This window comes from Natator depressus, chromosome 10 (genome assembly GCF_965152275.1).
Source record: "Natator depressus isolate rNatDep1 chromosome 10, rNatDep2.hap1, whole genome shotgun sequence".
Lineage (NCBI taxonomy): Eukaryota > Metazoa > Chordata > Testudines > Cheloniidae > Natator > Natator depressus.
Window position 1 is genome coordinate 13,137,024 of NC_134243.1, and position 16,502 is coordinate 13,153,525.

Here is a 16,502-nt window from a genome sequence, read left to right on the forward strand (position 1 = left end):
AACTCCATTTTGTTGCCATCACACAACAGTGACAGTGTAAAGGTGGGAATCCTGAAGCAGGTGAGCAAGGATCATGGGCCTTTAGAATAATGTCCTGAGTATTATCTAAGTGTCAGGTGGCCTGAGATTTAGATTAATGGTCATTCTGGAAAGCAAGTAATGAGAAAAAAATCTAGTTAAAAACAAAACCACTTTCAGTTTGCCATGTAGTCCAGTACAGTCTCTTATACCTAAAACCATATGTTCAGCTAATCTTAAAATGCACCCTCTCCTTTATACTATGGAAGTATGAGGAACAAAACTGTAACCTACCATACATCTTTCTGCTGGTTATTCTTCAAATATATATTTCTTGTTATGGGGAGACATGACAGAATTAATCATAGTTGTAGCCTTATAATAATTGCATTGAGTTTACTGTATTATATTCATCTTACTGGCCAGGTCTTCCAGCCATTAGTTTTTGATGGAAGTGTAACTGGGCTCTGGAGTGATGGGCATATGAACAGACAACCACTTCAACTTCCTTCTGCTTTACAGCTGTAAATCTGTGGTTGTTCCTGTTGACACAGTTTTTTATTCAACGCCTAAATAGCCACTATGAGCATATAACTCTTCAAGTCTTCCCATTGTTTCCTTTTCATTTCTGAGTGCAGTTTAAGGTGCTGGTGATAATCGTTGAAGCGCTAAACGATCTGCCATCTGGCTGTTGGATAGATTGTATGGTGGGGTTTTAGCTGAGATCTACCAGGAGGCTCTTGTTGTTGGTTCCTGGTTTTATACACTCTCATAAGCAGCAGGGCTTCCTCAGCTGAGGCCTTTTGAAACTGATTCTCCCTGACAGACCACTACAGCCCAAGTCTGACTGGCTTGAGCATAGGATGGAAAGTTATACCAAATAGGAAACATTCATGTATGATTTTAATGTTTTTCTCTCTTTGTTATTTTTGGTGAGAGGAAGTGGTTTAATGCCAACCCTTGTAGATGGTGTTATGTGATTTGCTGAGTTCCAAGCTGCTGTTACACTGGGTACTGTGGCACGAACAGTGTACTGTGTGAGTTTCTCCACACTGCCCAACCAGTGTCCTGAAACAGCGGAAGGCAAACTTTTTGGCCGGAGGGCCGCATTGGGTTTCAAAAATTGTATGGAGGGCCGGTTAGGGGAGGGGGGCGTGGCCCGTTCTCCCCATCAACCCCCCCCCCCCCTGCTTCTCGCCCCCTGACAGCACCCCCCCCCCCAGGACTCCTGCCCCATCCAACCCCCCCTGTTCTCTGACGGCCCCCCGGGACTCCTGCCCATCCAACCACCCCTTCTCTCTGTCCCCTGACCGCCCCCGGAACCCCTGTCCCTGACTGCCCCCTGCTGCCCCATCCACCCCCCCCTCCTTCTTGACTGCCCCCTGGGACTCCTGCTCCCATTCAACCCCCCTGTTCCCCGTGCTCTGACTGCCCTGACCCCAGCCACCCCCCCACCTCCTGACCACCCCCCAGCCACCCCCCCAAACTCCCCTGCCCTCTATCTAACCCGCCCTGCTCCCTGCCCCCTTATCGCGTAGCACAGAGCACCGGGTCAGGCCAGGCTCTGCAGCTGCACTGCCCCAGAAGCTCGCAGCCCCGCCACACCACCTGGAGCAGCAGTGCAGTGAGCTGAGGCTGCGGGGGAAGGGGAACAGTGGGGGAGGGCCTCGGGCCAGGCAGGGGGGTCCCACGGGCTGTAGTTTGCCCACCTCTGTCCTAGAAGGACCATCTCTGTGAGGGTGATGGTATTTTACTGTCTCTTTGCCCATTCAATCCTTAGCCTGTCTTCTTAGTCAGCCAATAAGGATGCCAATTATAATGTAACTATCTGTCAGCTAGGAACTAAACTGAAACCACTCATTCTCTTATCAAAGCCTATTCAATAGCTGTCTTTGTGTAGGGCCTTTTGGTTGTTACAGACCTGTTTCAAATTATAAGCCATGACTTAGAGATATATTGTTCCATCTTGTGTTATCGGTGTGCAGAGCTAGATAGTCCCTTACCATTTTATGGTTTCCTTATATATACACAATGTTTTCATTTTCACCAACAAAGTTTATATTGCTATCATGTTTTGTAGATTGAAGCAGTTTCTGAAAGAGTGTGACTGAATTAGGAGAGAGTACATATTAGCCAAACTCTCCATGCTGATTTTTATATTGATAGTATTATCCCAGTGCATAATTTTTGAAATCTTTTTTTTACTAAAGTATTGTTATCTGGAAATATTTTATAGTGATATATAGGAATCACTTTGCCCACCATTGAAATGTAGCCACCTCTGGAGTGAAACAAGTGCAACACCATTAAACAATTTAAGAGAAGAAATGAAGAAATAGAGACAACTGCATGTAATTGCAAATGCAAGGGGCGTTTTAAGTTACAATAGACAGAAAGTAGTTACCGAAATAGGAATTTGGTGAAGACATCAGAGCTAGCATCCCTCCTTACTCTTGCAGAAAGTGACCTGGCTCTTCAATGAGCACAAGTGGTTAGGAATTTTTTGTCTGTCTTATTTAAAATATGGCCCACCTGGTGGCAAAAGCCCCTTAACAGCTTGTCAGGGCTTTAGTTGAGAACAAACTCCAAGTTGAAGAGTGTCACATCCTTTATCACAAAATCCACTGGGTTTTCTCCAGATGTCTTTTATTCAAGCGCTAACATAGCCTGACTTTGTTTAGACTGAGACCTAAGGAGTTCACAAACCAAGGTGGCGTAATAGCTAGGAGCAGGCTTTGCAAATAAGCAATGTATTGCACACGTTTTAAATTTATCACCTCAACAAACAAATGTATCACATGCTTATATGTGGATTTACATTATTATTATTATTATTAATTATATTTTTTTTAAAAAGCACCACAAATTACCATGTCATCTTACAAAGGTGGAAAAAGATAACTTGAAACATTTATAATCTAAATAAAACAAGTGAAATCATGATTTATTTTTGTTGTTGTTCTTTAAATAAAGATGCGACCACACCAAAACTCTGCATCTGAACCACTCCTCAAACTTTGAGGAACCTGGATTCAAATCCAAGCTTCATGCAGAATTTATGTCTACACTAGAGAGTTTACGGTGACACAGTTGTATCCATGCAGCTGTGCCACTGTAAGATCACTTGTGTAGCCGCTCTGTGCCAACGGGAGAGAGCTCGCTCATCGATAAAATTAAACCACCCCCACCGAGCAGCGAGAGACGTAGCACTGTGCACACGACTGCTTATGCCTGTGTAACGTATGTTGCTCAAGGGGATGGAATATTCACACCACTGAGCAACATAAGTTTTGCCAACATAAATGGTAGTGTAGACAATAGTCCAAGTCTCCGTATGTCAGGGAGACTCCCATTTGCAACCAAAAAACTCCCGACTTAATAATATTTTCTCCCATATAAAAACTACATTACCCAGAATGCTTTGTGTCAGCCACACATGCACATCAGCCCTGCCCCAAGTCAGTGAGAGAGACTGATGTGCATGTGTGGGTGATGCCCAAGATTCTTGTATTGTAGGTGACCTCTGCTCTGCTTCTGCTTATGATAATGAGGGAGGAGGGAGAATTGAAATGTGGGACGTTGGCAGTGTCACAGAGCCTGGACAGCATGAGGCAGAGGCAGGTCCAAGGTTGGGGGCAGGTGATTATTTCAGGGAGGGGGTCATGACTCATTCTTCCCCGGGCCTTGGCTGCAGCAAGGAAGGAGTGGATGGGGGTGTTCAGGGACAGATGAACAGCTCCAGCCACTCTGTCTTGTTGAGATCAGTTTAGTCTCTGAAAGCACCATATTAGGGAGATGAGTCAGAGTAAATTTGGATGATATGTGAAGCCAGACAGAACAAATGTTTAGCTTTTAGCAGGTGTCTTTGGCAAATCAGGTTGCATACAGGTATTATATTATCTAACATATCCTTCCCTTTGCATGTAAATAATAATAATGATACTTAGCCTTGACACTGTGATTTTCATTTTAAAGCATTTCACAAACATTCATTGAATGACATATTAAGGCTTTGGCACCAAGGAAGTGCAGTTCAGCCAGCGTTTTATAATAATAGGTTATCTGTGCATGCAATTCTGGTTTTTGTCTTGGATGCTTTGTACTCAACAGGGAGATTGAATGGGAGCATTAGTTGCGGGGGAAGGAGATGGCTGTGGGGTATTGGTGGGGCTGGAGGGGGACAGTGAGCTTAGTGGTGGCAGTGTTGGGGGCAGGCAGTAGGGGTATTGATGAGGCTGAGGGGAGGGATGCTCTTTGAAATTCATTTGAAAATGTTGGTCTGTGATTTTGTGGCTTGCACTCATTCTTAGATACTTAAATCTAATGTACAGTATGCAGCTAGATTGCATACACATTTCATTAGCAAGACTGAAACTCCTGGCTTCCACAGTAAATATATTTATAAAAACCGATGAAGCTAGTATGAAAGGGTTAAAGCTCAGTGTAATTAGAAAGATTCTGTGAATTATAAAATTCCTAGCATGTTCATAGTGAATGTGTTGGGAACTTCGAACAGCAGCCTGGGTGGATCATGTTTTAATCAGAATGGATTATAGGTTGTTCTGCCAGAAGGTACCTTGATGTATAAACTCGGACTCTCTTAACACAGGATAAATTCCAGTCTAAAGGGAGAACAGTGCTTTTGTTTCAGATGGCACTGAAGAGAAAAAATTGTTATGCTTGAAACAAATGTCAGCGATTGGGATTTTGTATTTAGACCTAATTACATGGATACAGCAACTTGTGTTGTTTTACGGGAGCAAGAGGGAGAGGGATAAAAAGCTTTCTGATAATGTGCGGAATGTGTGGGGGAAGGGAAGATGGAGAGATACACATTTACTGTAAGTATGCAGATCCAAGAGGCCTCTTTCTCAGAACTATTCTAATGATGTGCCACAGTCACTTTATTTGAAAGCTTCATGTCTCAATGAGAAAAGAAAACACATTCATTGCATTATTTTTAAAAGAAGATTAAACATAGTGTGTCCTCTATTGGACAGCTGCTATAGTAATCTTTCACAAACATTTTAGGAATGACTCCACACTTTTTCCTGGATTTTGCATGGCTAGATTGTTATTTCAGTAAATACTACAGCAGCTTATCAAGTGAAAACTTCGCTTCCTGGAAAATAATTACCTTCATCCTAGATACTAATTCTTTTCAGTATGAGTTACAAAACCTCTTCAGTACAAATGCAGTGCATACTCACGTTGCTTGATTTTTCTAAGTGTTTGTGCATGTGCATGCAACCTCTGCTCAAGAAAATGTTTTAGAAAACAAAGCAAATGTCCTTTCTTAGACTTTCCCTCATTTATTCAAATATCTGTTTTCTGTCTCTGTCTTGTTCAGATCAGTTTAGTCTTTGAAAGCACCAGGTTGGGGAGATGAGTCAGAGTAAACTTGGATGATATGTGAATCCAGACAGAAAAATATTTAGTTCTCAGCAGGTGTCTTTGGCAAATCAGGTTGCATACAGGTATTGTTTTATCTAACATCTCCTTCTCTCTGCATGTAAAAATAACAATGATAGTTAGCCTTTACATTGTGATTTTCATTTTAAAGCACTTCACAAACATTCACTGATTGACACATTAAGGGTTTGGCCCTTAATAGGGACGTGTCATTTAACCAGCCGTTTATTGTAATTGGTTATCTTTTTGTGCAATTCTGGTTTCAGTCTTAGATGCCTTATACTCATAATAGGTGAAAAGGAGGCACAGAGAATGGTTAGTTATATTGTTGGTGGATATGTTCAGTTTGGCTTCCGTGTGCTCCGTATGCTATGGTATATAGATATAATAATGTCCCTTGGAATTATTTTTTTCCCTTTGCAAGTATGGTACTGTAGGTACTTTGAGACTGTAGGTACGCAGTTGAAATCCTCCTCATGGGGGATTCATTTTTAACAAATTTGATCTCTTGTTATAAATGCCTTCTCAAAGCTAAAGGGGGTATTATGGAGCCTGTTACAGACTTGGCTGAGTACCCTACCGGATGGTCACCAGACTTAACCATTGAATCCCAAATGTTTTTGAGCCAGCTGGGCCTGGGCAGAGTCCAGGCACAGTATCTAGTTCCGGCCTATCAGGAACATTCCCAGGATGCAGACTCACTGTCTGGCCCCCTTCTTGGGATATGGGACTCCGGAGTCCAACTGCCGTAAGCTCTGGAACCAATACAGAGCCCCCCCTCCCCCAACTTCTTCAGTTGCTTATACACACTCACCCCAGGGTTCTACCCCTGTGGGAACTCTGGTTCATAGTCTAAGTCTCTGGGGACACCTTTCCAGCAAGGAACACACACTTTGCAAATGGACTTCTTAAATACACACACTTTACTTTTGACAACTCAGGAAAGTTACAGATGTAGGCAGGGGCGGCGGATATAATAGGCCAGGAGAGGCCAAGCCTCCGCTGGCACAGGCACCACTGCCCCTGCCACCACATGCCTGGGCCATGGTGGCCCTGCCTCTTCCCCTCCGTGCTGGGAGTGGGCTTCTACAGGATGTTTTTGCTTATTTATTATGTGCCATGCAGGTTCCTGAGCGGCTGAGGAGGTGTTATCTGCCACTCAGCTTCCTGGGACCCTTGGACTCCCCAGGGAGATTACTGATGAATCCAGAAAGCTGAGTAGCAGATACCACGTCCTGAGCTGCCTTGGAACCTGCATGGCGCATATAAAAGCTCAGCATTCTCCAGCTGGCTGCTCCTCTCCACCTCTCTCTCTGGAGGTCCCTGCTGCCACTTGCCAGTTCCTCCTCCCCCTACCTCCCGCTGCTGGTTGCCAGTCCCTCCTCCCCACTGGGACCCTCCTCTGCCGCTCACTGGTCCCTCCTCCCCGCCATCCGCTGCTTGCCATGGGTGGTGGGAGGAGGGATGCGGCGAGATGGGAGTCTACCAGGGAGAAGAAGAGGTGGGATGCAAGTGGCAGCAGGGGGGCTGAGCAGGGAGGAGGGGGGAAGGAGAGGTGGGTGGCAGGTGGTGAGGGGGTCAAACTGGGGGGAGGAGGGAATGGCGAGTGGTGGCGGGGGGCCAAGCAGCGGGAAGGAAAGGAGGGACACCCGTGACGAGCGGGCAGGCCTGGGGTGAAGCCGGGGGCGGGGCCTGGGGCAGAAGACACAGGACAAGGAGCTAGCCTCCTCGAGGGGATGCTTCACCCGCCGCCCATGGATCTAGGCAAAACAACAAACAACTGAATGCAATCCCCACCTGTTAGATAGATCTCATCTCTCGTTTGAGGACTGTCCGTGTTCAGACTAGGCAGAAACTCCCCTGTCTCCCCTGTATCAAGTCCGTCTTGCTGTTGGTGGTGGTCAGCCTCTTCTATCCAGAAACCTCCTTGCTTATAAACCACAGCCATGAAGTCCCTATGTGAAACCCCATACCCCAGTCATGCTGGGTTCATGTGCGCAATAATACTGTTTCATAGGTAGTCGGCTAGTGGATAAAAGTCATTAGCAAGTCTGAAGTCCTGACTAGTCCTTGTTGATGATTCTTCCTGATTTAGAAGCACCCCTGTCCGCCATAGGACCTTGTTAAACATCACAACCAGGGTACACATATATTGTTTAAACTGGCTCACAACATAAAACATCAAGTATGCTCAGATACAAAATGAAAGCCAGAAAACAAAATGTGTGACATAACTGGGTACAGGCCTATCCCAGTCTGTCACAGGACCATACTTTAGAAACGTGCTTTGTTATTGGTGATTGGGAATAAACTACTGTAGCAAAATATTGAAAAGCTGTCTTGTCTATTAAGAGTTAAGATGTAGACTACTTGGATACACCAGACTTTTAATGAACATGCAGTGATACCTAGGTATGAGCCAGAGAGTTTTGAGAGACGTTCAAAATGTTTGAGAGTTTCTTTTGTGCGCATTTTTAAATTCCCAGTGACATGACATTTCTGAAAGTGAGTTTGGTCAAGAATGCTGGCTCTGCCCTTTCTTCCCGCAACTGAATCGTAAAGGACGGAGTAATGGTTCTCTGTTTCATGCAGCAAATTATTTATGTGTCTAGAGAACTTCATGTAGGTCACTCCCCGTCCTAAGATCCTGTCTTCGTTGTGGTTTTCCTTGCTTGGGGATTTTGGAGGCTATCACAGAAGCCTTTGTGTACCCTAGCTTAAGAACCCCTAGAATGGAGAATTGACAAAGACATCAGGAAACACTCAGCTTCTGTGCAGACTTCCCCAGATGTCCACAATGAGCGTCTCCGCTTCTCCTTTTCCCCATCTTCACTCAGTTATTTGAATCCCTCTATATGTTAGTATTTTGGTGACCCCTAAAGTATCTCATATGCACACTTTCCCTCTTCCATACTTTGTCACATGCAAACCTTTCTCCACAGGATTTTTTCAACCTGACGATTTCCTCTAAGGAAAAGAGGAAAGGAAACTTGTATGTGATCCTTCTTTCCCCAACTCAGAAGAGAAGACCCACTGCGTAAATGTTCCCTAGGACATGAACTCTTAGTCACAACAGTATTCCCTGCAGTGCATGAGCACTGAGGTTTCTAGTGTGAAATATTTCATGAGCTCTTCAGTTAAAGATACTCTTGTATTTTATTTCAGAGAACAAAAAAGGTGGAGGAGGAGGGGGCAGAGGAACTTACCACAGAGGAAAGGAGGACATTGGAAAGAAAACTAAAGAAAGAGCGTAAGAAGGAAGAAAAAAAACTGATGCGGGAAGCTGGAATTGCTGTTAAGAAAGAAGAGCCCAAAAAACCATCAGGAGCTGAGTTGGCACTGGAGTATTTAACTAGGTAAGAACCCTAAAATCTATATAAAGGTCCCTAGGAAAAGTAATCTGTAAACAATATCTTAACCAGGGCTAAGGCAGGCTTCCTGCAGCTCCCAGAAGCAGCCAGCATGTCCGACTCCTAGGCGCAGGAGACAGGGTGGCTCCGCACATTGCCCCTGCTGCGAGCACCGTCTCTGCAGCTCCCATTGGCTCAGAACCACAGCCAATGGGAGCTGCGGGGGCGGCACCTGTGGGGGCAGGCAGCGCACAGAGCCTCCTGTGCCTAGGAGCCAGACATGCCGGCCGCTTCTGGGAACCATGCGGAGCCAGGGCAGGCAGGGAGCCTGCCTTAGTCCAGCTGCGCCACCGACCGGGAGCCACCTGAGGTAAGCACCGCCCAGCCAGAGCCCACACCCCAACCCCCTACCCCAGGTCGGAACCCCCTCCCGCACACTAACTCCCTCCCAGAGCCTGCAGCCCAACCCTCTGCCCCAGCCCTGAGCCCCCTCCCGTACCCAAACTCCCTCCCAGAGCCTGCACCCCACACCCCAACCCTCTGCCCCAGCCTTGTGCCCTCTCCTTCACCCTAAATCCCTCATCCCCAGTCTCACCCCAGAGCTCTCAACCCCAGCCAGAGCCCTCACCCAAACCCCCAGCCCTGAGCCCCCTCCCACACCCTGAATCCCTAATTTCTGGCCCCATCCCGGAGCTCACACCTCCAGCGGAGCCCTCACCTCCTCCCGTACCCCTTCCCCAGCCTGGTGAAAGTGAGTGAGGGCGAGGGAGAGCGAGTGACAGAGTGAGGCGGGATAGAGTGAGTGGGGGTGGGACTTCAGAGAAGGGGTGGGGCACGGGCAGCACCTCAGGGAAGGGGGGCAAGGGGCGGAGCAAGGGTGTTCGGTTTTGTGCGATTAGAAAGTTGGCAACCCTAAAGAAAAAGGCAGTCCCCACCCTGAAGCTCTTACAGTCTAAGTAGAAATATTCCTAGAATTGCTGCACTTTCAAAGGATTGTTGTGATCTTGCTAACGAAGGTTGCTAAAGAGATTGCATTGGGAGAACTTGTTCTATTTATTTAGTCTGTTGTTTTAAAAGAGAGACCGTTGCTTTTACTCTCTATGTAATGAAATTACATTAAATGTTTTGAGATCATGCAATATTACTTAATTTCACCCAAAGCAATCTATGACATTTAGCAGTTATAAATTAGATGCACGAAACTTTGTTTTAAACTTCGTAAAGAACAAAGGCTTATATTTGCATACCAAAGGTTTATAATTACATGACAAGTTAAGTGATTGATTTCAGACTGCAGATAGTTATTTACTATATTTTACTAGCCTATTTGTATGTAAAATTCCAGCATAAAGCAAAGTCAGTGCTTACAATAAAAAGAAATGCAATGAAACTTTCAAAGCATGCTACAGCCAATTAGACATTATGGATAAACAGGAAAGGAGTGTTTGTTTTTTTTCCAAACTGCAAGCTATGCTACACCTCTAAAAACTCCAGATTTACATGTTACAAAGAATAGGTTACCACTTGGAATAGCCCCAGTTTTCTATTTCTGGTAGTGCTTAATACTGAAATTCTCAGATAGTCTGAATGGTTACTTACAACTTATTACAACTCTCAGTGGGGCAGGAGGAAATTAATTGCATTCCAGACTGGGGGACACGTGCATTTTTGTTACATAAACTTCATCATGGAGTGATAGCAAAATGACAATAATATTTTCAATCTGGCAAACAGCTGGGATACTTCACCATTGTTTTGAACTGCAGTTTGATTGGCAGCCAGCTACCATCTGTTTCAACTGTACTGTGGAATGTGTGTGTATTAGTGGTGGATATAGAGATAATGGTTTTCAGGATTGGAAAGCAAAGGAACAAGCTGTGGGTTTTTTGGTTAATATTCTAGTATTATCTTTGTTGATTTTTGCTTACTTAGGTGGTACATTATGTCACCTTCTGAGAGTATTTTTTCTTTGGAGTTAAATAAATTTGACTACAAGAGTTTCACTTGACCCAATACTAAATTACCTTTGAAGCTGTCAAAGTACAGTTGATACACAGTTCGGTCAGGTAATAAAAAGATGGAGTCCTGTGGATATATACCACAGTAGGATATCCAGGGAATTAGTGTATAAACCACTGACTTCTGTCTAGTAAGCTTGACAGAAAGAGGTTGTAAGATGCTGAACTGCAGAGCAAACATGTTGATGTAGGTTTCCAACCTTGAATTCCAGTTAGCTCTCCTGCAGTAATATAAATTATAGAATAATCTGCCTGATCTTTATTCATTTGGGAAACTTCCTAAACCCCTAGAGATGGGCAACAAATCAACCTGAATTTAAATTCGTTGCAAAGGAACATGCTTTTGTTTTGTATCCTCAAGAGAATCTAGAATGAAATCCTGGCCCCATTTAAGTCAATGGCAAAACTCTCACTGACTTCAGTAGGGCCAGGATTTTAGTCCTTGTGTTTTGTAATACCTACACTCATTTTCTGAAGAAAGTAATATGGTGGAAGACAAGGCAGTAGCACAGATACAAGAGTTGTATGAAATTTGAAATAAACAAAGGAGAATGTTGTGGGTATGTTTTGACCCTTCTCGGTAATATGACCTACCAGAGATAAATAGTTGGTAAATGGGATGGAAGCCTAACTGTCTGAGTACAGGGTGAATCTCCTATGGAACAAGTGGAACTTCACGTCCTCACTGAGGGCTGAGACTGTTGTTTCAGTTCATTAGCACAGACTATTCCTAACATTACACAACACCACATTGGCTTCTGAATTCACGAAGAGAAATCAACACCAAGTTGTTATAGTGAAGGTTTTTTTGACAAGTTAAGGGAATTCAGAGGAAAATATTAGAAAACCTTCAGTGAGAGATTCATATACAGATCTATATGCTAGAGATGCATGGGAACATTTAAGTTGTTATTTTTAGGAGAGAGGAGATTGTTTGCATATTCCAAGATTATTAGTTCTTTTGTTTAGCTGTTCTACTATATGGGACAGAATAAATAATATATTCTTACCAGAGATGGGTCAACCCATTTCAAACGATACTGAAAGAAAAGAAAGAAAGATGATAAGGGAAGGAAAGAAACAAGAGTTGATTTTTATGTTTTGTTAGTACTTCTTTATATAGAAGACCCTAGTTCAGGAGCAACCTTTATGAGGTAATTTGAAAATAAAATAGAAGTAGCACTCAGCCCACAAGCTAGAGTTCCTTCTTTGATGGTGCGTAGCATCTCTCCCCCAAGACATGCCTCATACTCCTAGGTGAGATGATTTAACGAAAGGATAACATTTATAAGAGGGAATAAGGCATGCACAGAGTGGGGCAGGTTGTAATTGTTGATTGGTTACTTTATCTCCTGATGATAAAAATATCACACTTCCATTGAAAATAATACTCAGCATGGCACAGCAGCGCTAGACTTTCCGTGGTAGAAATAACTGCTTTTGTTTGTCCCCTTCCTCCCCCAGTCCTTCATTAAGACTGTTGGTTGCCTGCCTTCAGAAAGTTCTGTACTGCTAGGCATAGTGTGCTAGAAATTGAACTATAAGTTTGTTACTAATGAGGGGCAGAGGAATTAGAGACGTCTGGGCCCTGGAAACATAATATCCTATGCTACGATGAGATACCACTATATTAAATGTTATGGTCTAAATCCTCAGGTGGTGTAAATCACAATTTACATCACCAGAGAATCTGCTCTGGTGAAAGGCAGGAAGCCCTAGACTATGGCCATATCAGCACTGTCATAAATGCAGGCCTAAGCAGGATAGATGACTACATTCACAAATAGATAAGGGGCACAAAATGAAATGGGAAGATGATGAGGACAAGCCAGGTAAAATCAGTTCTGTCTGGATGGATTCCCAGGAAGTACAATCCATTAGTCATTTAATTGATCACGTGTGAGCCAACAGGGACAAATCCATCAGGAAATGAACCTTAATATTCTCTAAAGCAGATTTATTTTTTCAGCTGACTTCAAAAAGAAAATCCCTTGTAAGTATAAGGATGTTCATTAAAAGACTCCTTAGTCGATCAAAAACACTTTAAAGTGATTTCAGATGACAATGCCTCCTTGTAATTGAAGGAATTTAAGTCACACTAGTAAGGAACACTTTAATTACAGTGTTTCCTAATATTTGGTTATATTAAAAATAAAAACACCCTGTATTTAAATAATATCAGATGTAACACACTGCTTTCCCCCACAAAAGCCTGGAAATTGAAAGGTAAGACTCAGCTTGCATCCTTAGTTTATCAGGTCTAAAAATAAAAAAAAACATGCATGACAGAGAACTGATCAGAACATTTTCTGGCCTTTGTCATATCTGAATTTTGTGTAAATTTTTTTTTTCATTTTAACCGTGTTTTTAATTGTCATAGAATCTTATAAGGTATAAAATTTCTGTGTACTAGTGCCCTAATAGGTAACGACTTTGAAGGTCAGTCAATATTTAGTATTTGTTGATAATATGAGCTAGTGATGGGGAAGCCACCAAAATATTTAGTTTGGAAAAACATCCCAAAGCTCAGCAGCTGAACATCTCTTGTCCTGTTTGACCAAGAAATTAGTCTGTAAATCTAAGAACAGACTTTCTCATGAGATTTCCTGTTTTTGGTTTCAGATGCAGTAAAAGGCTCATGAGAGTATTTTTTTTTCTTTTGGTGTTTTGATATTTATGCTTCTAATTCTGAATGAAATCAGGAAGTATAGAGAGGCATGAAGATTTTTTACAAAGTTAACCAAACCATTTCTGGCTTCCAAAAACTTCAGGTAGTTATTTTATCTGAACTTGCTGGTCCTTCGAAATTATGGATCCTCCTAACAATTATACAGGTACGTGGGGTTTTATGCAATGGCCATGTATCAAGATAAATCAGTTCCAAAGAAAAAGTCATAAGCTAGTGTCAGCTTGCAAATAATATGCCAAAACTGGACGTTGGGGAAACCCAGGTATTTATCTCATGGGCTGATCCCTTGGATAGGTTTACCAGCCCCCATGCAGACCAGAAGCTTTGAATTGCTTTCTGTTCACTAGTGTGAGACCAGATGCAACCAGCAGAGGGCAGACCAAAGCTTCTGCCATTTCCTTCCAGTCTCCTTCCTAAAGAGAGGGAAGACTGTTTTCCATCTCCCCTTTCCTTGGCCAGTGAAAAGAAGAAAGGGGGAGAAGAAACCCTTGCTTCCCAATGATTATCTCATTTCACGTCACCCTCAAAATAGAGGCTTTGGCAGCTCCCTCCAACTTGGTTTCTTCAGTTTGAAGATCCCAGCATGTCTATAATCTGCAAGTACCAGTTCCCCATCAAAGGGAAACCAGGGAAAAGATTTGAGGGAGTGTGGAGGGGAAAGCATGTGGACTCAGTGGGGAGGCGGAGAGATTATAAGAACATGGGATGGGAGAGGAACAAATAATGTAGGTAGAGAAACAGATGAAGGATGTCTGGGGAACAGAAGAAGGCCGAAGGATAGGAAGACAGACTAGAAAATATGCCAGATTATATAAAAGAGCTCAAAGGGCAGAGGGTTATAGTGTTCATTTGGTAACATGGATCAGATCTTAGTTTCAAAAGCCATTCTGTTAATGTGGCTGCTCTTCATTTATAGTGATCAGTGAGGATTCAGTTTTAAGGCTGAATTTAGAGATTATATCTTTTAATTACTTAGAAGATTTCAGAGTTGGGGAAAAATTCACACCTTTCTGAGTGCTACTTGGCTCCAAGAAAAGGATGTTGCAACTCGTGGGAGTGCTAATAAGAGATATTGATGAGAGATGGTTGATTTGCCATGGCACTAAAATGTCTGGCAAAACTTGCTTTGTCTTGGCAACTCACTTGGTCCTAGAGCTGTTCTTTCTATTGTGCCTGATTTAGGAATGTGCTGTTATGTGGATCTGCACACATGGCCTCATCCAGCGCCCATGGAACCCATACAGTGATCACTCAGATATAACCAAAACAAGTGGGATGCCAAGATTGATTCCATATACAATCTGAATTGAAAAGGAGATGAGTTAATCTCCCTAACTGGATATAGCTATGAACCATCCCTACCTGAGATGTCATTTATCACCTACTGCTAAAAAGTACTTTGGAAGTCCCCACACCCCACCCCCTGCTTGAAATGCTCTATGTAGCACCAAATAACGTCTAGTGTCAAAACACTTTCCTGGGGAGGATCATCTCTGTTCCCTGATAGATTTTACCTTCCTCTGCAAATCACTCTTTTTTTATGGCACCTGGCCAACAGAGTGATTTAGAGTGTATCTAGAGAACTATAAAACATTTTTAAAAGAAATACCAGAGAAACAGGGCATATCCCAAACCACAAAAGTAAAAATGCAGCTTTTGTGATTTTCAGTCACACTGTTGGTCAATTCCAATAGTACTGCAACCAGCTCTAGAACTAGAGTCCTTGCCAACCAAAGGCATTAGCTCTGTCAGCAGAACCAAAGGGGTCCTAGCCCTTGGCCAAGCCTGTTAATAACAGTGCCAAACTTGTTTCAGCTCAAAATAACTCTGCTTTTCAGAAGACAAGCTGTATGTGAGCTGGGATTTGTTACCAGGCTCCTACCACCAAACTCCTAGAGAGCTTCTAGAGGAGGCCAATAATATCTAGCTTAATATCTAGTATTAGGACTTTAGATATGGGGATAGTAGATGCTTTGGAACGCTAAACATACAGATAGATATTTCCCTCCAGAGCCCACAGAGTAATTTGGGTTTGACAGAAATTTAACATCCAGTCTGCTCCCTCCCTCTCTCAGGATATAGCAAATTTGTTTAGGGAAGACATCAGTGGGGGTATTCTCTGCAAACACAATAGGGTTGAGTGGGAAAGCAACCAGTGACCTTGTTTCACTGGCTCTCCCTCCAGAGATAGAAAAGAACAGAGTGAGATCACTCTGTTCTGAAGAACCTTTAACTAAACTTTTGTTGTTGTCGTTCTTGTTCTTTTTATGATTGCTGTTAAATCAAATTAGAGCATATTTAGATTCTTTTTTAATTGGTGGTATAATTCATATTAGGTTTTGGTACAAATAAATTAATGTTCTGATTGTGGAAACAGCAGCAAATTTATTATTACTGTAATCTTAGTGTTTTGTGTAATAAAATTTAAATCAGTTTTTACTTTCAATGAAGTGTGATGTCTTTCTAAAAGACATGGTTGCTCTAGCTTAACTAGAAGTTATGGGCTTAATGCAGGAATGGGCCATCTATGACCCACGTTATGCTGAAGGTCAGACTTCCATAATGGTGTCTTCTGGCGTTAAAATCTAGTAATATATAATACGGATGTCACGAAAATTAAGTTCAAAACAAAGCCATGTTCAGACTCCAATGCAAATATTGTTAAAACTTTGGGATAGGTTTTCTTCCTTAGAATAATAGCAAGAAAATGGTTTATGCAGAATATGAAATTCCAGGCCCTGAGTGTACTCATAACTGTCAAAATAAATAGAACCTACAATACAATGCTAAGGAATCATGTAGTTTTAGGCATAAATACATAAATAATAAAACATACGATGATAGCTAGTATATAAACCAGAGTGTGTCATAAAGATTCCATAAATTCCCAGCCACTCCATAAACTACACAGCTTCATCTAAGGTCCAAGAACGCTTGAGCAAATTCTTAAACATATCTCTATATCCAGATTTCTTTTTCAATAGAGTGGTGATTTGCTCATGTCCCCAGAATGCA

At 42.8% G+C, this 16,502-nt stretch overlaps 1 protein-coding gene across 3 annotated transcripts in view; it reads left to right on the forward strand.

The window, feature by feature from the left end:
• The window catches only part of CHLSN (cholesin), a 196,280-nt gene that overhangs the window by 151,667 nt on the left and 28,111 nt on the right, over positions 1-16,502 (forward strand). For all 3 annotated transcript variants that reach the window (XM_074965239.1, XM_074965241.1, XM_074965242.1), the window contains one exon: positions 8,596-8,786. In XM_074965239.1, the coding sequence (XP_074821340.1) occupies positions 8,596-8,786 (191 nt within the window). The remainder of the gene's footprint in view (positions 1-8,595; positions 8,787-16,502) is intronic.